Genomic DNA, 24,032 nt, shown 5'->3' with positions numbered 1-24,032 from the left:
TCTCAGTCTGATTTCCTAGATATAAACTTATTGATTATACAAAATAACTTTCAGTCTAATTCAGCCTGGAGGAATAAATGATTCCAAACTCTACAATATCCGAATATAGATGCAGTTTAGGTTCTGGTGAATAGGAGAGTAAACAGTGTTTTATAGTGTTTGATCTACGATTTCAATTAAAAAATTTTAAAAAATCCTCAGGATTATCTATTATTGATTAATTTTAAGTTTGGCAGAAACAGATGCTCAGTCGGGACACATCATGGAGGTTTCAGAACATAATATAAACTGTAAAACATCTGTGGGACTTACTCATCTCTGAGTTTCTGAAGTGAATTTAGATCAGCATCATCAAATATACACAACTGCACACACTCAGGTTCCATCATTACTGCATTACTGTCTGCATTACATTACTGCACACAGTTTGTAGTGACTTCAAGTAGTAACAGCTACAGGAAACATCAGACTATAACAATAATATCGGTCTGAGTTCACTGCTTTTTCACCGCCAAACAGTACTCATGCCTTTTGGAATAAATATTGAAATGCTTTATGTGTCTAATTTCATGACGTTCATATTCATCTGATTCTACATCAGAAGGTCTCCAGACTGTAGAGCAGGAGATGAGAGCAAGAGCAAGAAATCAGAACCACAACCTTTTCATAAAGCTGTAAAAGTTTTATTACAACATCTCGACTTTAAACACAAATACAATAAAACACCGATAATGAGATGTCGCGCAGATAAAATGGATGGAACAATGATTACATAAAAATAAGCCTTTTGCACCACAGATATATCAAGTATAGTTACGACATAATGTAGAAAAATATTTCAAAAGGAGCATGAAAAGTTTTATATCTGTCTGTTATTTCTAGACTTCAGAACACAGATCCCAGCTGTGCAGCACGTGGACGAAAACAAACCTAATGATGGAGAAACTACAAGAAATTTTACGGTCAATTTGTTGCACTGATTTTGAGTTGCACCATGTCAAAACACATACATCAAAAAACAAACAAACAACAAAAAAAACCTAGTAATGCACCATAAAAGACTACATGGTAACAATGTTTCAAATTCATATTAATGACAGGCAAAAATCTGTAAACATTAAGAATGATGATAATAATGGATAAATCACCCCTAGCCCAACAGCCTTTACTTAATCACAGTCCATTCATAGTAAAAGTATGTAATAAGTTAAAGTCAGATGGTTTCATAATACATAGCTCATGAATAACTGGAACAGCACACATTGTAAATTTTAATATTCCATTTTTACCTTTGTGTGCATCAATGTCCTATTTTCACCCCAACTACATAAAAACTCTAAAGAAAAAATAAACCATAAAAACAACTATGTGATTAGAATACGAAAAGATAAAATTTGCTCTATATATTATAATTTCATATTTGAAAAGTGATCTGCTTTGATATTTTGGACTTGTTTTAGATCTGCATTGGAACTGGCCTGTCAATGTACAGTCTCCATGTGTTTCTGTGCAGGTAAGATAGCAACTGCTCACAACCTCTCTGCAAATCACCACCTCAGAAAATCAAAACATTCCTTTAGGACTTAAAAAAAAAAAAAATCAGTCAGACTGTATAAAAGGATCAAACAGGGCGTGTCTGACTGATCCAGTACTTGGTGTTTTATGAGTAACTTATCCTATAAGCATTAAATAAGGCACCAGTGCAACTCCTCAGCTAACTCATATGTTGTTGTTGAACACACTCTCTCTGGTGTGCATCACAGTTCCCTCCATGGCCACACCCAGCTGCCAAATGCATGCAGAACGATTACTTTATGGAACATGCAAACTTTATGTTATTAGTGCACTCCACCTGGTAATTTGTGGTAAATTGTCCCAGCAGCTGCAGGCACCATTGCTTCATAAACTTCTGGAACTCCAGACAAAATCAAAACAAGATAGACACATGTTGTTCTTTTCCTGGGCCATAAAACCTGGAATAACAGTTCCTCAGTCTGATCACAGTGGCACCTCAACCCTTAAAGAGTTAGATCAATTCATGTCATGTTACTTCATCAAATGATGAAAAAGAAGACTGAACTAACGGCCAAAAAACACATCACATCTGAATCACCAAAACATAATGAAACCCATTCATGTTCAATCATTAGTAATTATATTCCAGTCTAAAGCAAAGTGTTCAATCAAATGCTTAAAAGGGCAGTTTCATGTAAAAATCTACTTTTTAGAGCTTTGCATCATGTTATAATGTTATTCCCTCATCAAAAACATACCTGCGGTGTCATCTTGATTCATTCATGCATGATTGGAAAAAAAAAAATCCTTTAATCTCCATAGCAACCATTCAGCTGCACAAGACGCCTGGGTGGACCTAGCCCCGTCTTTGAGACGCAGCTCCTCCTCTGAGCTGCAGTTTCCAAGTTTCCACCTCACACAGCAGCCCTCCCCGCAACTCCCATCACTCTGCTCCTTCAGACTAGCCAGCAGAAATTAGCAAACACCTGGTAGAACTGGTAGCTCTACTGAGCTCATTATAGGAGCAACGCTGATAAAAACGTTGTTAAAGGGTTAATAGAGGAGCCATGTCGTAATGACTTCCTGCAGGTGGAGTTTTTTTTTTTTTTTAAGAGACAGAGGCCCAATATCTAGGCCTTAAATTACAAAAGTCAAATTTCTTTTAGGTCATATTTGATATATTGAGCATTTTTATAAGAACTGAAGGCAACATAGTCACTTAAATGTGCCTGGAAAATACATAATACTGCCCCTTTAAATGATGACGTACACAGATCTGGCACAACGTTATGACATGCTTGCCTAACAGTGTGTCCGTCCCTCTTTTTCTGACAGAACACCTTTGACCAGAGGAATGTTGGATCCCTCTGGACCACAGAGGTGTGCTGTGATGTCCTGCACACCAGCAGTAAACTGAGCAGGTGTCAGAAGTGGAGAACAATCCTTCCATTTGTCCAGCCCAACCTGCAGATGCTCAGTTCTATTGAGATCTGGGGAATTTGGAGGTCAAGTCAACAACATACATTTATGGTTGTGTGACTGAAGCTGTTCTATTGTTGCTGTGTGCCAGGGTGCATTGTACTGCTGTAAGGACCCAAAGTCATCTGGGAAAACCATTTCCAACTTGCCTGTTGGATTCAACAGAAACACTCCTCATCTAGCCATCACTTTGAATATTAGTGGTTCATATACTATGCAGTCTTTCTGATGCTAGTAATGTAATTTATATTGATCAAATTCAAAACTTCATAACAAAAATGGTAGTTTCTTGGTGTGCTTTTACAAAAATCGTGTTTTCTTGTTCTATAAAAGGTAGAGTGAGAGTCCTATCATCCACATACAAAACTCTCTGAGATGTTGTGACATACTTAGCAAAGTGTTCTCAGCATGAACATTTTCTAAAACTTAAAGCAACAAGAAAGAGTGTCAATGACTCAAGTTGTTCGACATTGTGTGAAAACTGAGACAATTGATGAGTTAAGAAAAAAGTGAATCAGTCCCAAGTGTTACAGTTAATATCCTATAGTTTTTTTTTTTTTTTTTTTTTTTGTTTTTTAGAAAATACATGTTGGCACATCTCACATGTTGTTCTTGTGAGACCCATCAATAGACAGGTGATCTAACAACACTGCTTCTGTCCATCTATGCCTCCGGACCAAGAAGGCCAGTCTGCATTGATCTGTTGCCGTCACGATTCTGGAACAAAACCTCAAACTCATTCAGTGATCGGGGTGATCCCTGTGGTTCGCGTGCTTCTTCTGCCGGAACAGCTGCTGAACTCGGGCCTGTAAGGGGCTCCAGAGGCTCTGCAGGATGCCGTAGCTCTGCTCCTGCTCCTGGCTCTGATTGGCCTTCTCTTGGCCATTGGTGTGATGGACGTGGTTCCTCTTTTGCTCTACCCTCTGGTTGCCGTAGTGCTCAACAATCATTGAGTGGTGGTAGGTCGCAGCTGAGAGAGACAGATAAAAAAAAAAGTGTTAGCAGGATAACTGCTGCACCCGTTCAGTCCCATTCAGAGCTCACTTACGACTCATGCAGGTGATTTTGGGTGTTTCCCACTGGCCGCTGGCGCAGCAGCGGACGATCGGGGTGTGTCTCTGGATGAAGCCCTTTTTGCAGTGATACCGGACCAGGGAGTTGATCTCGTAGCGGGGCTTCTTTGCTCCAAACACTTCGGCGTGCTTCACTAAAGGCGGCTGGCTGCAGGCCACTGCAGGGTCAGAAACAGAGAGCAGCTAGAGCGACGGACACGTTCTGTCATCAGCAATGGACGGTGCAGCGACAGGTAAACACAACTCATGAACAATCTTATATGTCATGTGGAGAGAGATCAAATAAACCAATATGAACTACTGGGTGTTCAGTCATTCTTCCATTCATGGTGGTGAGCTTAACACACTCTGTGCCTGTGCTCAGACACCAGGGGGCGCTACAGAAAGACGTTCAGTGTCGTTCTAAACACTGAGGGAACTGAAAGGTTTGACATGCGGGTTGGAGCCCACCTGTTCCCTTCTTGCAGGTGAAGGTCAGGTGGTAGTTGCAGGGCACGTCGTTCCACTGCCCCCCCTCATGCCAGATCATCACCACGCAGTCCTCCCCCGACTGGAAGAAGCTGTCCGGCTGGTTTGGCCTCCAGTTGTCATATTGCTGCCAGAACACCGTTTCGTTTAAGTGATGAACAATCAAACAATAATGAGACGTTCAAATTTCACTTGAATTATACTCAGACTGCACTTTTGAAATTCAGATCTTGTATCTTGTACCTGCTCCTTTTTTGAGCAAATTATGGAAAACTGCATGCAGTGGGCATGATAATTTGTTTTATTTTTTATTTTTCCTGTTTTTACTTTTTGTCTGTTAGAATAAATAAATAAATAAAATGTCCAAAAATGTAAAAATATTGACTTTTGAAACTGAGAAATTTCCATTGTTTTTTTTTTTCAAGAAATTTTCTGAGGATAATTAAAACATTTCTGGGGGGGTTTTCAAGCAAATTTTCAACTTTTCTAACTGTTTCCAAGTGTTATAGTTAAAAATATCTGAGTTTTTTGGTGAAAATGTACTCCTCCTCTTTTTGTTCCCCTCCATTGGTCCTAATATGCTGTTGCAATTATTTATTTTCCAGTAATTTCTCACAGGCTCATTTTTCTTAGAAACATCTAAATGGAAAAAGGTCAGCATCTGATTCTTTCCTCATTCTGCCAACCTTACTTAATGAATGAAAGAAATAGGGTACAAAATGTACCCAGAAGCTTAATGAGTAAATGAAAACTGGAAGTTATTTCATAGCAACTGCTCTCTAACATCTGCAGACTCATGCAGGACTGAAGCTGCAAAACAGCAGCAGCTACCATCACTCTTCTTTTTCCTCACCAGGAGCTGGATGTATTTCACTGAGCTACCAGATGGTGGAGCTGGCAAAATAACCCAGAGATCAGGGGTGGAGAAGCTGAAGCCCCATGTCGATTGGGGTAAACATCCAAACAAAAGAGGTTCCTGTGCTTTGGTTCAGATGGCGTTGGTAGTGAGAAGAAGTGAAGCTGCAGGTTTAACGTCTCTGGGTGTGTCCTCTTCTTCAATGATGACACATCAAAACAACATTTTGCTTGTTGCTCCCATCAACTAATCTGGCCCACATGCAGCCCAGCTCTCTCCAGAACACACACATGAGCAGCACACACACGTGTGTAGCTGTGTTCGGGTTCCATGTCAAACAAAAACAGGTCTGCCGTCAGGGACTCCGTGTGTCACCGTGTCGCTAGGTCATCTGTGTAGCAAATATTTTACCGTAACTCAGCAGAGGAACGACTCTGTCTGTTGGTAAGGTAAAAAAAAAAAAGTGAACGTTTTATGTTCAAATTTGTAAACTGTTGCTGTGTGCAAAAATCTGCAGAAAGAAAACCTCTCCATGGTCCGTGTGTTTACATGAAGGTTAATGTGCAAACTGCTTATAATAGTCATTTACAGCACATTTCTGTGTATCTCCAGTATGTGACCTGATTGTGTGTGTGTGTGTGTGCGTGTGTGTGTGTGTGCGTGCGGGTGCCTGTGTGTGTGTGGGGGGCGTGTGTGGGGGGGGGGGGCATGGGGGTGGGGGTGTGTGTATGTGTGGGGGGGGGGGCGTGTGTGTGTGTGTGTGTGTTTTTTTTTTTTTTATATAGCCGTAATCAGTAGATTGAACAGTATCTGATCACCTTTACCTAAACATCCTGAGGCACTTTGGATTTCTGGAGCAGATAATCAGTTTTAGATTCAGATTAACTGCCTGTCAGAAGCAGAAGCAGCTAATTGTTTCAGCCTGCTGGAATATGAACAGTTGATTGTTACGGTGTGTTTTCCCTGTGCGCAGTGAAGCTCCGTCTGCCTGGCTCTCTTGCAACAAAAAGAAAAAAAAAACAAGGTACAACTAAGAATTAAGAGTATTTATTTTAGTGTTAAAGGGGCAGTATGATGTATTTTCCAGCCACATAGTGCCGCTTTATGTTGCAATCAAGTAACTTTGATACCTTCAGTTGTTATAAATATGCTGCAAATATAACTTAAAAGAAATTTGACTTTTTAATTTAATGTTTTGAAATTGGGCCTCTGTCTCTAAGAAACTCCTGCTTTTTCCAACACTCCACCTCCAGGAAGTCATGACAACATGGCTCCTCTGTTAGCCCTTCAACAATGTTTTTAGCAGCGTTGCACTGAGCTGCAGCCCCTATAATGAGCTCAGCAGATGTGCAGTTCCACAGGTGTTTGCTAATTGCTGGATGCTAGTCTGAAGGAGCTGCTCTGTGAGGAGGAAGGTTTAAAGCTGCAGCTCCAAGGAGGAGTTTTGTCCTTGTAGGCGGGGCTAGGTCCACCCAGGTGTTTTGCTCAGCTGAATGGTTGCCCCAGGAGATTAAAGGATTTCTCAAACATGCATAAAAATCAAGACAACACTCCAGGTATGTTTTTGATGAGGGAATAACATTACAACATGAAAAAAGTCGATTTCACTTAATATTGCCCCTTTAAGTTTTTTGTTTAAACTATTTCATAATAATACCCTTTTTCACTGCTAATAAAAATCAAAGCGGAAGTTTAACATTTGCTCGATCCAATCCACTCTGATCATTGAACCCATCACCCGCCATCATCAGCTCACCATTGGATTCCCATCGGTCCACCTGAAGTCTCTCTCAAACATTCGGTCATTCAGGCCAATCCACTGGTAGTCACTGCCCAGACCTGCAGAGGGACGGACGGCCTGGTCAGTGAAGCTGAAGAAGCAACGCAGCTCTTCCTGCGACAGACTCACGGTTGACAAAGATCTGTTCCTCCTGCGACAGGATGCTGGTCAAGTGGCCCCCGTGCAGACGACACTCCCTCTCCGCAGCGTCCCACGTCCGCCGGTGTTTGAAATATTTGTAGCAGTGGGACTGAAACTTGGCCCAGCCGATCCCACACACCTCAGTGTCTGCACACACAGAAACACAGCATGCTAAACACTGCTAGCAAAAGGCAACAAACACACACAGTTCTTATAATTCTAGTATGATTATGAATTCTCCATCTCGTGGTTGCATCCTCGATATAGTTTAGATGCGTTTCATTTACTTGGTAGTGTTGTATCTGGTTGGGTTCTTCATTATAATTTGTGTTTGTCAGTTAGCCACTTGGCTACAGTATCATGTATTTTCAAGAAAATGTTCATTGATATGCATTGTTGCGATTTTAAAAATAAACTGAGCTGAATTAGAAGACAAGCTGAGGATGCTGCTCACTTTGCATGAATGAAAAAGGTTTTATTCTGTTGAATGTTCATTATGTTTATTATGGGGCTAAACCAGCCATTGTCTTCAATAATGATGATTAGTGATTAATCACAGCCCTAGATAGGTCAATATTTTAATTGACTGACAACACAAGATAAAATATAAAGGATCAAAGATATGAAATATAAGAGTGCAACTATTTCATTAACAGAGGGATTAAATTTTTTTCTCTATCACATAAAAAGATGTGACATTTAATTTATCCATATAATGACAAGTTAAATGTAAATGTATGCTAAACAATTAGCTTTTGAATAAGACTGTTTTGAACCATATTTGTGTTTCTCTTTTTTCTCTTTTTTTTTCTGCCACAAATATAAAGAACGAATTGACAATCATCCAACAAGTAATCATTCCATATCCATGAGTCAGGGTTGCCTTAGTTAAGTAATGTCATGTCACAAAAAGGAAGTGAATGTATTGAGTCAACACGTAACTGTCGCTACGTGTTCGTCCAGGAAAGCGAATGCTGAAAGTCAATGACTCAATGCAACCTGATGGGTTTCCTTAGAAACCTTTTAAACTTTGAATAATTAACTGAGCCTGATAACTGGGATGTCTGTGTAGTTGCACTGAAATGACTTTTTCATAAAACGCCTTGAGGCGACATTCGTTGTGAATTGCTGCTATATAAATAAACTGAACTGAACAACAAAATTTTTTAAATTATTTTTCCAAAAACTGTATTTTCCGCAACAGAAAAAGTCAAACAGCAGCTCTGCCCGCCCATCACTGGGACCAAACTTTGATGAAACATTAAACTCCAGCTGAGCACAAATGTGGAGACGTTGCATAAGAACGCCACCGTGAACGGGCACAGTAATCAGAGGCACGGAGGGTCCAACCGAGCGTGTGTGTGACGGCTTTGTTTTGCTTTTTTCGGTCAGGCTGTGTAAATGAGGGAGTTGAGCTGGAGCCAAGCTGCCTTAACAATGACCTCCAGCTGTTCCACAAAAGCTTTCATTTGTTTTCTTCTCATCAGACTCAGTTGTTGCAGCGGCCAGATCGATGCTGAAGTCCAGCTGGGTGAATAACCCTCACACACACACACAAACACACACCGCATCCCCCAACTCACTGCAGGAGTTCAGTAACTCACAGTTGGACTTCATTAACCCTCACAAACATCCCGTTGTGTGCAGGTCAAACACACAGACAGGCACATTTAGCTCCATGTACAATGACTTTGAGTCTCAGAGTCAGCGCTCTGCTTTGTTGACCTCATCAAACAAAGCCTGTTTTGTGCCACTGGCTTCAGGATAATGTGAACGCCAATAAAAATCGCAATGGAAAGTTGCTGTCCAGGCTTGGTGGGTATTAGCCTTCGTCAGCCAAGCTCGTCCTAATGGCTCCTCTGTGCAGCCACCTGGAGGCTCAGGTGAGGCCTGGAGCGCTGCCCTCTGCTTGTAGCCATGTCAGATGAGCTGCGCCGTTCTGACGTGTTGCGGTGCGGGGGTCACAGGAGGTCAGCCTAAAACACCTCCTTGTCTCCTGCATCCAGGAGACGAGGTGGGAGGCACCATGTGGCAGGAATGAGTCGGTGCCAAGCAGCTGCAAAAGCTTTCTGCTAGAATAATAGAGCAATTATCTGTTTTTTTTTCTTCCTGATGCTTTCCGCTATGAGAACTCTACAAGAGGACATCTGTGTCCCTGTCGCTGTGTCCACCACCTTCTGAACACAATGAGGAGGAATTTGGAAGTTTTATCTAACGCTACACGCAGCACATTTATCTTGCAAATGGATAAACTGTGCAGACAAACAATTTGAGGCTGGGGATTTCCTCACCCCTCCACTCCTCCACCCTCCACCCTCGGCCCATAATGAAACGGGAAGCAGTGTAAATAATGAGGGCTTCAGCAATACCCCCAGCTCACGAGACGAGAAGATGCTGCATGATGTTTGGTTTATGAGAATGAGATGAGATGAGATGAGATTTCACTGGAGCTCCTCTGCTGGAGGCAGAGATCGACATCTGGCCAATACAGCAGCATGCTCAGTGAGACTTCTGCTGAAGCTTTACAAGGATGAAGAATGTTTTCTGCTGGATCAAGTTGAATTAACACGCTGATTTTCACAGACTGCATGGATGAGCTTCATCAGTCAAGAAGAGGAGTCTTGTGCAGAGTTACAATAGTTTAGGGTTTGTTATAGTCTAGTAATTGTAAAAAAGTGCATACCTGTTAAATCTGAAGGTTTTACATATTTTCTACTTATCTCTGGTTTAGGGGGTTTAAGATGATCTTCGGTTTAGCCGCTACATTTTCCACACACTCTGAACACTGCCATGCAGCTACTACATGACTTTTTACCGAAGGCTTTGTAAAACCTGGACAGCAGTGTGATGAAGAGGAGCGGACAAGCCAGGTGTGGTGAGGCCATTCACTTCCGACTCTGAAAACGAAACCTTTAGTGGTTTTAGTGCGAAGCGGCAGGAGGAAGATAAAACGGCCATCAATGGCTTTCATTTTCTTCAGGCACATGCAGGGTTCGGAAAAAGTATTTACAGTAAGCTGCAGCCGGTATGTATTTCATTAAAAGCTTTAAAAAAAAGTGTAAATATGTCATGTCGTGTGGCCTACAAATAGACTGATTTATTGTTTTCGAAGTTAGTGGGTGTGGCTTCAATAAATAATGACATAGTAAAGATTGTGGTTTGTATATTTCTACATGAGGTTAAATTCAAAGGGGTTCACAGCCTATCTGAACCTGTTTGTTCAAATAGGCTTGTTGTTCCTTTGTCCCATGACTCTAGTCTAGTTCTTTTAAAGCAAATCTTGAGATACCAGCAACAACAATTTGCTTCAAAAGACTGCATACCTAACTTTTGAAAAATACATGCACCTTTCCTCCAGATGTGAATCAAATGACTGTAAGCTCTGCTTTTAAGTTAGATAACTTCTAGCCTGCAGTTTCACAAATCACTTTAGATTAGAAGTTGCATGAACAACCTTTTTACGTCAAGATATAATACACTATAATCGAAGAAAGAATGCAACTGGTCTGCCTGAAATTAGTTTAGTGTTCAACAAACTCAAGCTTATCATCTTTTTAAATTTACTCAGTGCTCATTTGAATACAGAATAAAAATTGCAGCTGAAAACCAGCCGTCAGTTCTGCAAAATCCGATTCTCGAGCGCCTCTTGAGACCTCGTCCAAACCTGGACGGAAGGCTGAGTAATGACAGAAGAATTGGACGGCAGGCTGAAACTAATCTGCAGAGGAGCCGACGCCCGGTGCTGGACATTGTCCAGCTGCACTCACAAATGTGTGCACAGCTCATGCAGACCGATAGACAAGTTGGACTTAAGTGCATGTGCACATCGGCGTGTGGCAGAAAGCTGGAATTAAACCCAAAACTTTCAGACTGTCAGACCTTACCCACTGACTCAGTCAGTTCATGTGTTCTTTGAAGTCACCAATAGAATGATGAAATATTACTGTACATCACCCTGTAGCAATGTCTTCAAATATGGAAGTTAAAGACCCGATTAGATCCTTCAAAAGCTTTCATCCCTCATTCATCCTGCACTTATCTTATCTTACCTATCTTAGCCAGCATAGAGACGGAGAGGAAAATTACATCCAATCCAAACACAAAAAGTGTTGTGAAATAACATTTACATTTGGTGCTCTAATTAATGTGTGGATGGATAAAACGAACTGTGATTATGATGAATGTTTTGTTAAAGGGGATAACAAATCAGTCACCGGTCAGGGTTAGGTCCATAAATTTGCTCAGTTTTTGTAGTCTGGTAAAAAGCAACCCCTTGTTCTACATTTGCTTCATGTCTGGACCCTCGGCTAATGAGAGATGATCACTTGCTACAGGTGTGGAGTCTGATTAAATATAAAATTTTATGCAATTGCTATGGTGACATTTTTAATACGGCAGTTCAATGCAATTGAGCTTACCGGAATTTGCCTGTGGTGTGAATAACCATCCTCCACACTGAAGAGAGAAATGCATAGATGAACGAGTGGCTGTTAATTGATATTTGGAAGCATTGCCAATCCTTACTGAACGACTTCGTTCACTTCCTCCACTTCCATTGCCAAACTACAGGCAGAACACAATTTTAAAACACGCAGAAAGTTGACGTCATTGTTCACAGCTTCTGCTTTTGTTTGATGATTGGACCAGTTCAAATTCTACTGGAGAAAGTCCAGACGGATCACTGAAGTGAGATTAAAATTGTGTAGGAATGCAAAGGTCATGATCAGATACTCGAAAGAAAAGTTCCAGTTCTTATATACTTCAAATTTATTGACCCAACACTTCTTTCACAGAGCAGGCAGCAGCATCAAAAGCTTGTTTAGGTGTTGTACTCGACCTTGTTCGCAGAGCTGTCCTGTGTAGCTGGGCAGGCAGAGACAGGTGAAGGAGTTGACCCTGTCCAAGCAGGTGGCTCCATTCAGACACGGATTAGAGTTGCACTCGTCTACATCTGCAGACAAACAACACAGGGTATTATTATTACACATCATCAGTCTCTCAGCATGGGGATCGAGTGGTCGGCTCTCTGTGTCTGGGTACCCGTTTCACAGCGCAGGCCGCTGAATCCAGGTGCACAGACGCAGATGTTCACTGGGCCTTTCTCGAAGCAGGAACCTCCATTCAGACAGACGTTGACTGAGCACGGTATTAGGTCTGCACACATTAAAAAGAAAGGATGGAATGGTTAGCTGAGCTGTGATGTCCAGCATCTGTTTGTATGTAGCTACATGTAACTGGTCCAAACCTTATACCTTGAACATTCACAGGGCTGGGCTCCACAGAAGGCTCTAAATCAGACCTGGCCTCTCCCTGCTCTGTGATTCCACTCTGTACAGGGGTCTCCGGGTGGGACTCCACCAAAACAGGGGAACCTTTACTGTCATAATCCACAGATTCTTCATTTGGGAGAGCGCTAGCTGAAGGGTCATGGATTGGAGCCCATTGGGGGGTGGAGAGCATTGTCTGGTCAACAGGCATAAAGGCTGCAGTGGTTGGCTCATCCCTCATGCTAAGTGTGGAGCTTGTGGTGAATGGACCTGAAGTATGATCAGAAGTTGGAGGTGAAGGCTTGTTGGTGACAGCTGAATGTTTCTTGAGATCCGGTAAAGTGACAGAATAATGGGTAACCCTGCTGGTTTTGGAGTATGTGTCCTGTGTTTCTGTTGTACTTTGGTGTCCAGGAATCAGAGGTGCCACATCTTGTAAAACAGTGGCACTGACCCCTGGAGGCAGGTCAGCCGGACCACCGTGATCCCCAGAGGCCTCGCCCTCTCCAGACATCTGCTCCGCATCTGAGCCTGTTTCTTGACCTCCATCGGCAGTCTCTGCAACTCCGTCTGTTTCTTTTATGACTGTTGCGTGTAGAGGCTGCTCAGTGTGAAGGGTGGGGTGAATTGATGGGGGTGTCTTGGCGAGGCTGGGTATATCTGGAAGGTAATCATCTTGCCCCGAGGCCTCCTCCTGTCCAGAAGCAGATCCTTCAAAGTTGCCTATCTGGGTGTCTGTGGACGTTTTCTGGGACTTTATACCTGGGCTAGAAGTTGGAGGTTCTCTCCCTCCTATCTCTGCCTCATCTGTCATCACACCAGGAAAAATTGAAGCCAGAGTGGGAACATTTCCATCTTCAGAACGCTCTTGCAAAGCCTCGGCATTATTGTCCGCTGTGCCTTCATGGTCGATGTGAGTTGGGCCGGTCTGGGAAACATCGTGGACGATAGGACCTAGCAGTGTTGTAGATGTTATTGATGACACTGTAGATAATGATGTGGTGGTGGTGGCTGCTGCTTTTTCTGGCCCTTGAGGTTCAGTAGTCTGTGGGTCTAGGAAGACTTTGGGGGCTAGCTTGTCATCAAGGACTGGTACAGTAACACCTTGTTGGTCTGTATCTGTGGGAGGAGTGGCCTCATTGAGGTTGTTGTCTTTGTGACTCTGTAAAACACTGTGGTCTAAAGGACGCACACTTAGATCGTCTTTGTCCCCCATGTCCACCTCCACAACATAAATGGGAGACGCAGTCTCAAACTGATCCCCTCGGGCTTCTTCTGGAGGTTGTGGGCTGAAAGACACCTGGATGGACCGAAGCAAATAAAGAAGTTCATGAAGAAGAATATTGGTCACCTAGTTTTGCTCAAACGGGTCAAACTTTCACTGACATCACTGACAGACCCTAACAGGAGGCACAGATTGACGTGTGGATAATTTTTCTTCTAACTTGCTGGATAGGAACGAAGACTCAGTATAAACTGATGAGCTTTAAGATTAGTTGTTTGTCCAGCGGATGACCTTGTTTGTTTTTTTACAGCCAAAACTGAGACTTGTATAACCTTTTGCAGTCTAGTCCTCTCAGAAGTCTGGCTGAAGCCACTCCTGGTTCAACAAAGTCAACTAGTGGTGCTCTACTCATTTTGTTACCTAGAAAACAAAACTGCTGACTGCAATCAGAACCAACCAGCAGAGTGCACCAGCTTATAACTAAATAATAATTTAAAAAATCAGCTTGATGAACGTAGACTGTCTTTTAACTTGACAACGTCAAGGCCTACTACTTTAACTGATTCACTCAACCTAATTTCAATGACAATAGAAATAGTTAGTATTACCGTATTTTCCGCACTATAAGGCGCACCTTCAATGAATGGCCTATTTTAAAACTTTTTTCGCATAAGGCGCATAGAATAGACGATACAGTTAGGGTTGCCACACATCCTGTACTCTACAAGTGTGGATGTGTAATAATACAGAAGTGGTCCCCGAGTACTTTATATAGTAGTCTGTCCCAGTCATTGTTTCACTCACAGTGTTGGTGTTGCGATATTGTGCCCAACTGCTTTCTGGGTAACACAGACCAACCGCCGCAGTCTCTGTCTCTCTAGGTCAGTCAAACTTTACTAACAAACCAGCGTTCTGACAACTATCCCAGCATGCACCRCGCGCTTCTTCTTCTACGGGCAAAATGAAGTTGGCGGCTGCTTACCGTAGTTGCTATGTTTTGGCTCAATATTGGTCCATATATAAGGCGCACCGGATTATAAGGCGCACTGTCGGCTTTTGAGGAAATTGAAGGTTTTTAGGTGCACTTTATAGTGCGGACAATACAGTAATAGAATTATTACTGCACATCTACTATGACAGATAGAAAAGGAGAAACAAAGGCTGGAATGACAGACTGAATCATCAGGTGATTGAAGTCTCCTCTGTACCTCATGTTTTCCGTTGACAAAGCGGATCGTCTCAGACAGGAGTTCAGAGTCTTCATTGTTCAGGACAGCCTCACTGGACACCTGAGTGAGTCCGGAGATTTGTGGCAATAGAGGATGGGAGCCGTTTGATGGCTTGTTAAGGAAATCCAAGACTCGACTCACTGGAGGCAGAGGAGACAGAACAGGCTTTAACACCAACAGACACACTCTGGTCTGATGTAAAAATCTTCATCTATTATTTGTACCAAAGTGTGGGCCATGATGAATATGATGAACCATGGGTGTTAAACTACAGTTTTCGAGGGTCCTTGTTTTTGGTCCTTTCAAAGCATCTGTTTCAACACACCTCAATCAAATAATTATGTCATTATCAGTTCTCTGAAGAATTTGGCAACATGCTGAAGATGCAATTTAGCCATTAGATCCAGGTATTTTACACCAGGAACACATCCAAAGGTTGAAGGACTGCAGTTCAACAGCCCTGTGATAAAGGTTTGAACTGTAGGACTAAAAATAAAAATGTGACACATTTTTGGAAATGAACCCAAGATATTTATGTGACCAAGTTTCATTGTCCAGTTCTTTATATCCATGTTTTCCTGCTTTTTACTGCTTACAACACTTACCAAACTGTACGACTCTCATATCATTTATAAGTTGCAAAAATACTTAAAGGAAATATTTCAGTGTTATTGGGTACCAATGTATCTACAAAATATAGTATCGCCATCATCACATTTGAATTTGTGACACAATTTCTCTTGATTACAGGTTTGGACTTCAGAAAGGTCGATCCTGAATTTGCATCGTCAGCCATTCGTTTGATTTGTGTGGAAAGTGGTAACATTTATTATTTAAAGGGGCGGTATTATGTAAAATCTACTTTTTGAGTTTTTCATCATCAAAAACATACGTGGAGTGTTGTTTTGATTCTTTTGTGCATGTTTGAGAGATCCTTTAATGTCCCATGACAACGATTCAACAGTGCAAATTTGCTTTAAGTCATATTTCAGATATACAACATGTTGATAACAACTGAAGGTAACAGTCACTTGACTGTGCTATAAAATGGCATTTAGCTGGAAAACACATACTGCCCTTTTAAAAAATCCATGGATGGCTCTGGGAAAAATGTGCTCCTGAAATCAACTTATGTTGTTCTAAAGTATATTATGCAAAAGCAAGTACAGATTGGAATGGATATAAAACTTGTGAAGGTTCTGATTGTCCAAAGCAGCACTACAGGAACCAGCCTTACAGAACCCCATGTTCTATTACGATACAGACACGGTGTTCTGGACTTTATAAAGAGAGTGTGAGAAGACATTTTGTGTGTGGCTCTTCTTGCCTGCTCAAAGGTTTAAACATCGGACCACTCTGTATACAGAGCATGCAGAGTGACTGCATGACATGACCACCTGGACTCAAGAAAACCCAACATGCTTCCAATATCAAACTCTGCTGATGCCAGGGATGCAGTCTGTTAAACCTTCAGGAACTGTTTTGACATCGTTCATGGTTTCACAATTTTTATACAGTCCAATCCAGAGGAGAATTCAGAAAGACCGTTCTCCCTGCCTCACACATGTCAGTTGACATATGTGTGAAATAAATTAAATTGAACTAAATTTTATATTAAATAAATTAAATTGAAATTTGGTGTAGGTTCTATGCTTTCCATTAGATTCTGTCACTTTCAATGGCCATTATTGATGTACTTCTGTATCAAAATACACCACACAGGACTTATTAATTCAGTTTTCTAAAAATGGTAGTTTAAAGTGTTTGTCTGAGAGTATATTTTTCGTCTTTTTTCTAAACATTGTTAATGGTCCAGCTGTTTTTGTCTCCAGATTATGGTCATCTTAAAATAACTAAAAAAGAAAAAAGTTGTTTTTCTACTTATGTAACTTGTTGAAGAAATCTCACTGGCGTCTTTCAGAAGGTTGTAAAGTCATTTTTTGTAAGTTCTAGTAAAGAAACAGATTTGCCCCCAGCTGCTCACTTGGAATCATGATATTATGAGAATAATCTTTGAAAATGTATCCGTTTGTTTTCTCTTCTCTTTGCCGCAGATTTATTGAGTCTTCTGTTTCCATGCAGTCTACGGATCAGAGCGTTTACTTTGAATCCTGCTGGAGAAACACTGGTTGCTAATAGTTCTCCGAAATTTATGTCCTCTAATTACTGTATGCAAACTGTGATGAGCACATTTGAAACAAGATATTAACATAAGTTTATAAAAACAAACCACTTTTTCTCAGTGATTGATGTAAATGAAACCATTTACATCAATCAGGATTACCAAAATATGTCTCTCCTCTAAATACCATAACAATGAGAGAAAACGTTTCATAGGGAAGTTTTTTTTCTTTTTTGCTTTCTTAAAGACTTAGGGTTACAAGAACTAAATTTACGGTGCATTAAAACAATTTGTTTAAATCCACAAGATTATGTCAATCTGATAAGTTAAATTACAAATTTTAGCTGTGTTCTGTGTGTACGTCTTGTTTTTAAGTGCTTGTTTTTGGACAGTTTCCCTGAGGATCTAGAAAAAAGGCTGGAAATAAAATAAAATTGTTTTCATTATTAAATTCATCTGTGGATGTATTTTAATGGAAGTACCTCAAAGACACGCTGTCTTGAGTGACATCATGTGAAAAATAAAAATAAATGATTCACCAATGATGACCATTGTCATCATAGGTGAGAAAGGTAAGAATCAATCCGAGAACAAAAGCCGCTGCTGAAAGATGCTGCTGAAGCATCTTTAGACCGATCCACAGTGAAACCGATCCGATATCAATGTCAGTATAGCCGATCTAGAAAAGAATTATAGATTGGCTATCAGTGACAATGTTAGCTATGCATAAGTACAGATCTATTCAGTCTGGAATGTAGAGTTATGAAGGAAATGTTTAATTCGGTATATTTACATCTGTGTTTTAAAAAAAAGAAACACACTAAGTCAATTCAGCACAGTTTTTCAAATTCAAAATTCAAAAATACTTTTATTGATTCCAAAGGGAAATTAAATACTGTTGTAACTCATTATCAATTGATTTTTCAAGGAGTTATTTCTGTATCAGATCGGTATCGGTTTATTCAGAGCCTCAGATATTAGTATTAGGTGTAAGTAAAAAAAAGTAGATCAGTGCATCGCTAGGTTGTAAAATCTATTCAAATATACTGTCATCACAACATCAATCTGTGTGATATTCATTATGTAAAGGGCTGTTTTGAGTGCTTTAATTGTTGGCTAATATTTTCCTAGCATTATGAACTTGTATTTTTCATACTTGTGCAATATTCAGGAAATTAGAGTCCAACAATAAATACTCACATTGGAAAAGAATGACATTGCCTCTGATTAGGAAGATGACAGAAGAAAATAGGTAGATATCGCAACTGATTTCATCTCAATATTTACCTATATTATTACAACTTCAACATTTTTTAACACTGTGTACCGCTAATTCTTAGACATGTCCTGCGGTGTGATGAAGCTATAATTAAACATCTGACCATAACGATTGTTTTTGCACATGGTGGAAATTGGCAAAGTCTGCAAATCTAAGAAGAGAAGCAACTGTGAAGCTCATTGGTGGCAGCATGATTCAGAGGAGACATTGCTGCGGGAGAGACTGGTGCGCTTCACAAAATGTACGCCATCATGAGGGAAGAATAATACGTAGAAATATTAAGGAATATCTTAAGACATCAGCCAGGAAGTTGAAGCCTGGGCATAAATGGGAAAATTAATGTTATTATGCATGTAAGCATCTGAATTTAAAGAGGCAGAGGTGGAAAAACAAATCCCTAAAAACCTTTCTGTAACAAATTGTTTTGGTAATCCTAACTGACATAAAGCAGGAAAAATTTAGTCTGGATTAATGTTGTCATACAGTGAGGGGATAAAAATCTCTGTCGTTTTTTACATTTATGGAAATGTGTGGGTTTTTCTGTACTTCTTCTGCAACCAGCGTTGCCCCACAGCAGCTCCTTTCTGATATTGATTTAAAGCAGCCACAGATCATAAACAGTTTCTGGCCTCTGTTTGTTATGATTAAGACCCACTGCTGCCAGCAGCTGCTCTGAAACAATGCATGCTTTTGTCTCCTCATTAGGATTTTATGTTCAAAATGGGAGAAAGGTTGTGGGAAGTTGGGTAAAATTCTGCTAGGAGGGATTCAGACTGACATCCGAAGACTAAAAGAACGCCATGCCTACGACTTTAAGAGGCCAGAAAGAGTTTCTTGATAATTCAATGGCTTTAATTATGTCAATGTTTAATGAGACGTAGGCTTTCAAAACTTGTGTAGGCTTATTACTTATGTGATAAGACAGCTAGAACTGCTGAGGAGAAGTTAAATCACACACTAATCTGTGTGTGTACAGTGAGGTGTGTGCACTGAGTACTTTTCTTATTGAGAGGTACTTTTAGACTTTCTTTAAATGCATGCAACAAAGCTCTTCAAAGTTTCCATACACAATTTTCAGATTAGCTTTCTTTTCTCAGTCAGGTACACAAATATAAAATCCTTACATTTCAAATGACCTTCTGTGAAAAAAACTCTAGAAAAGCCCCAAAGTTTACTTTCGTTCCGCCTTGCTGGTACTCAGGAAAAAGCCCAAAGTGTCCCTTTAAAATCTGTAGAATCTGTATTTTTATTTAATTTCTTCAACTGAGCAAATATGCAACAAGATTTATCATATTTCTCACTAAACAGCAAAGGTCGGCGTCACGGTTCTGTGAGCTGATCTTTGGGTGATTTGTTTAGTTCAGCCTTGGGACGCGCTGCTCCATCAATCTGCAAAATCCACAGATCAGGAATAAAATGTCTCTGAATTGTTGCAAGAAGTCGGAGGCGTTTTGATCCCACTCTTTGTTTGTGGCAGAGTTCTTGGGCTGAATTGCGAGGAGGCCCACTCTTTTGGATGACAAACAATCCCACATGTATTGTATCAGGATATTTTATGTTTGCATAATACTGAATTCACTGAAGACCTTTTGTTCTCTGGACAAATGAATTTCCAGATGCCCCCAAAGGATTTGGATCAGTACCTCCTGCGGAATTTCAGTCTGCCCTTGAAGTTTTTCTCGGATAGTAGCAGTGTGCCCTCCTGGCCGAGCAAAAAGACCCACTCAGAGATACCTGCTGCCAAAGCTGAGCAAGCTCTGTGCTGGTGGTAAATAGGGCTGGACAATAAATCAATAACAGTATTTATCACAATAGATGTATGATCAATATCAATAGATAAAACATCTGATAGAACATTCAATATATAAAATATTGACAAAAGTCCAATCCAGAACCCTACAGCATTGTGGGAGATTTAGGCAATGGAAAAGTTTTAGCTGCTCAACCTCTCACAGCCAGCAAATCAAAGTGAGTGGTATCAAGTAACTAAATCTTTGGTTACTTAGCAACAACCTAGAAACATCCCTGCCCCTTTTGAACAGAAGGTCACCTGTTTAGCTACTGGTTGTCTTCATTTTATTCTTTGATTGATACAGATTTAAACCTGTCTGATGACGGATCAACATGATGCTGAGTCGTCATGGCGACTGGCTGGAGCATGAGGGCGTGGCAGAATATTAAGTTCCAATCCCTTTCCGTTTGCCTTTGGTTGACTCTAGATCACATATACAGTAGATAATCTGATTTGCACCAAGCTGAATATGAATGATCTTTGTTGACCTCTAAAGAAGTCAGTATTATTATATTGGGATCTGACTTCAGTGTGCCCCCTAGATTATTCCAGCTGCAATATCTCCCTGACACATTGTCCGATCTGCACCAGATTTTTTGTGCATCATCAGCAAACACTGCTGCACACATTGGTGTGGTACATTAATGGCATCACAGAAGTCCCCTCCATCGAGAGAAGACATTGAAGATTATTGGGTGACTTCTCCTGCTTCCCCAGCTGTAGAAGTTTAAAACAGTATCCACTAATTCTTGATAATCAGATGACATGCTCAGAAGCCTGCAGGAAGTCTTAGCCAATACTTCACCACAAAACTGGAAGTGGTAATAACTTGGCTTTCAGCAGAACTTGTAAGAATCGCCGCTGGACTCGTACTGAACAGGACTGAGGGGGCTTTAGAAGATCTGCTGGGCGGTACATGTGGCTGTGATGATGTGAAAGTGTCAACAACAGCGTGACGGAACCTCTGCTGTCGCCTCGATGCCGAACCGGCACTGAGCTGCGAGAGCCACCCACTGCTGTTTGCAGATTTAATTTGTATTTGTAATCTCTGATCTCTGTGTAATTTTAGAATTAGTGCCTTCAAAATGCTTTCATTGTCTTAACCTTTTATATTTGAGTTTAATTTTACCAGCTGGGTGGTTTCCAGAGTTGTTTTCATCCAGTAAAGCATTTTGAAAAGTGTTCCTGCTGAGTTGGGAGGTTCTCAGATGTGAGAAAAAAGGCTTTCCTCAATAAAACGCGCTTTATTGTGCGATTTCATTCAATTCCTCAACCACAGCTATTTTAAGGCTGGACTCAAACCCATGTTCTCCGTTGGCAGTTGTATATCCATCACCCTTGCGCGCTCCAGCTTCCGAACATGGTTTGATTTACTTGTTTATAGGGAGAAGATATCGCTTTTATTTTCCCTCTGTGTTTCCTGTTGGAGCAGCTGTGTGCAGGACCTGCCTGTTTGCAGGAAAGCGACAGTAAAGTGACACCCAGAGCGTTTAGACCCCGACACAAAGATGGCCAAGAGTCAGCATGTGATGATTTGGGAGTGGGAATCGGATGGGAAATAACAAGCTAATAGGTGCTAATAAAAGCACGGAGTGGAAGCGCTGAAGGACAGAGAATATCGGCGCTGACTGATGAGTCTGGACTGTTTCTGCCCACCTCAGCAGCTGACGGCCTCATGCAGACACTTTATGGCCTCTTTCAACACGGCCCTGTTCTCAGGTGTCATTTCACCTGGAAATAAACATTTCCTCTGCTGTGCCTGATCTCTGAGTGGATATTAGCACTTTTTCCTGCTCTTGTGGCAACATTTGAGAAAGGGAGGACAAGAGACCGTTTGCTTCAGGCTGATGGACGGGAAAAACAGAATCTGGTGCAAGAAGCCAGTGAAATCTAAAGAGTATTTTTTTTCCCGTAGAAAAGTTCCGAAAAATAACATAAAGACAGCAAATCCACAAGAAATGCAAAACAACCTGGAATATAAAATTTACACTCCTAGATCAAAAAAATTACTAATTGTGAAAAAAAATGTCTGCATGCCTAAGGGTGTCCACTGAACAGGTGAAGTGATATTTCTGCATGTCTATGTGACAGTCAGTGGGGGCTTTATGGTGACAAATCTACTTTTGGCTTCTACACTGTCGGTGGTATTTACTAACCTGACAAAACATCCTGTGCAGTCGGGCCGTGTTGTCATGACGAGTCAATCTGATTTGTTATTGGTCTCAACATGAAAAGTCATCTTGCTGTGCTGTCCAGCCATGTTGTTATGACTGTGGTGAAGTTGGGTCTAAACATTTCAGAGCCTCCAGTTCATATGATCTTGTGAGTCTAAAGTAATGCGGACACTGGTTTTAGTGGGCTGGAAAAATCAGAAACATCCATTTTCATACCGTTTTAGTGCCTTCCATGGTTCATATTTTTAAATTTTTTTTTTTTTTTTCAAAAGTTTGCCATGTAAATTTTTGACTCCAAATCAGTTCTGACTTGTATGCCTCCTCTGAGACATACAAGTCTGAGTAAAATATGTTACTAATAACATATTTTAGTGTTAATATTTTCAATGTTTTCAAAACTGACTTCAACATGGTCATAACAACAGTGAAGCAGCTTTACATGGTGACAGTCAGACAGCAAATCCCAACGGCACAGCAAGGCAACAGGCACAAAGACACGAGGAGAAACTGAAACAACCAGCTCCAACGGAGCAGCAGGATTACGGTTCATGTACAAACATGGAGAAATGTTTTGGCCACATTTGGATCCCTACACATACAAATCTCTGCAAACCAGAAAACCTGGTTTGCAAGTCGCAGAAGATAACTTGAAGCACTTAAACAAAATGTTTTTTTGCAGGTGTAAATAGAGTTACAATAAGTCATCAGTATCTTACCTGCAGCTGACTGGTCTTCCTGATCGTTCCCTGAAAGCACACAATGATATGAAGGTAAGTGTGAAAAAAGAGAAAGAGGACAGAGAGCGGGTTATCTTCTCTGATGTAACACTCTACAGTTTCAGTGCAGACATCATGACTGAGATGTTCACTATTATGCATCATGACATTCATGAGTGGATCTCACATTATTTTTATAAACTTTGAACCGAACGATGGTGTTTTTTTATACAAAGAACTTAAAGTGACACAGCTCATCCTCGCCTCAGGTGATAAGGAGTTTTTTTCATGACTGAACATAAGAGTGACAGTTTTCTTCAGTGACTCACTTTGGATTCTTCATGCAAAAAAATTTTGCAGCAGTTTCCCTCGTGGTGAGCGCCCAGTGACTGCAGTGTGGAGCAATTTTTACGTGTTTATGAGGACTGATATCAGCATCACCCCTTGCTTTAAACCTGATTATGTCGCATTGAGCTTCATTTTATGCATTGTGTTTTTAACTGAAAACTCGAGTCTCCAACTCTCAAAACTTATAGAGTAAACTGAGGTTTTCTCACATTTTTGATTGTGAGTGAAAGAGACAAGCTCAGAAGCTTAATCTATAATCTATTATACCTATTATTTTTCTCTTAGACCATTCTATAGGTAAGTATACTTAAGATTACAGTACAGATGTTTTTAATTTTCATGACTCAAGAATTTGTCAGTTAATATGAATGAATACAGAATAATCTAAGTGTTATTAGATTATTCTAATTCAACAACTTCAACTTCTTGAAATTGAAGTTGTTTTGTCTACAACTTCAACTTCAAGAATCTGGTAGTGGAATAACAGTTTAGTAGACAAAACAAAAGAACTCAGCTCAGATCCTGTCTGTGCTGCCAGAGGAACAACAGTGACAACAATCAATTTTAT

General features: G+C 40.7%; 1 protein-coding gene across 1 annotated transcript in view; it reads right to left on the bottom strand.

The window, feature by feature from the left end:
- Positions 1–3,557: 3,557 nt before the first annotated feature.
- The window catches only part of vcanb (versican b), a 34,304-nt gene continuing 13,829 nt past the window's right edge, over positions 3,558–24,032 (bottom strand). The window contains exons 8-17 of the mRNA XM_008423795.2: positions 23,117–23,146; positions 15,013–15,173; positions 12,565–13,879; positions 12,353–12,466; positions 12,150–12,263; positions 7,301–7,459; positions 7,148–7,230; positions 4,518–4,662; positions 4,043–4,225; positions 3,558–3,964 (exon numbers count right to left, since the gene is read on the bottom strand). Of these exons, the coding sequence (XP_008422017.1) occupies positions 3,735–3,964; positions 4,043–4,225; positions 4,518–4,662; positions 7,148–7,230; positions 7,301–7,459; positions 12,150–12,263; positions 12,353–12,466; positions 12,565–13,879; positions 15,013–15,173; positions 23,117–23,146 (2,534 nt within the window). The 3' untranslated portion in view covers positions 3,558–3,734. The remainder of the gene's footprint in view (positions 3,965–4,042; positions 4,226–4,517; positions 4,663–7,147; positions 7,231–7,300; positions 7,460–12,149; positions 12,264–12,352; positions 12,467–12,564; positions 13,880–15,012; positions 15,174–23,116; positions 23,147–24,032) is intronic.

This window comes from Poecilia reticulata, linkage group LG12 (genome assembly GCF_000633615.1).
Source record: "Poecilia reticulata strain Guanapo linkage group LG12, Guppy_female_1.0+MT, whole genome shotgun sequence".
Taxonomy (NCBI): domain Eukaryota; kingdom Metazoa; phylum Chordata; class Actinopteri; order Cyprinodontiformes; family Poeciliidae; genus Poecilia; species Poecilia reticulata.
The sequence above is the reverse complement of the archived record's forward strand: the minus strand, read 5'-3'. Positions and strand labels throughout refer to the sequence as shown.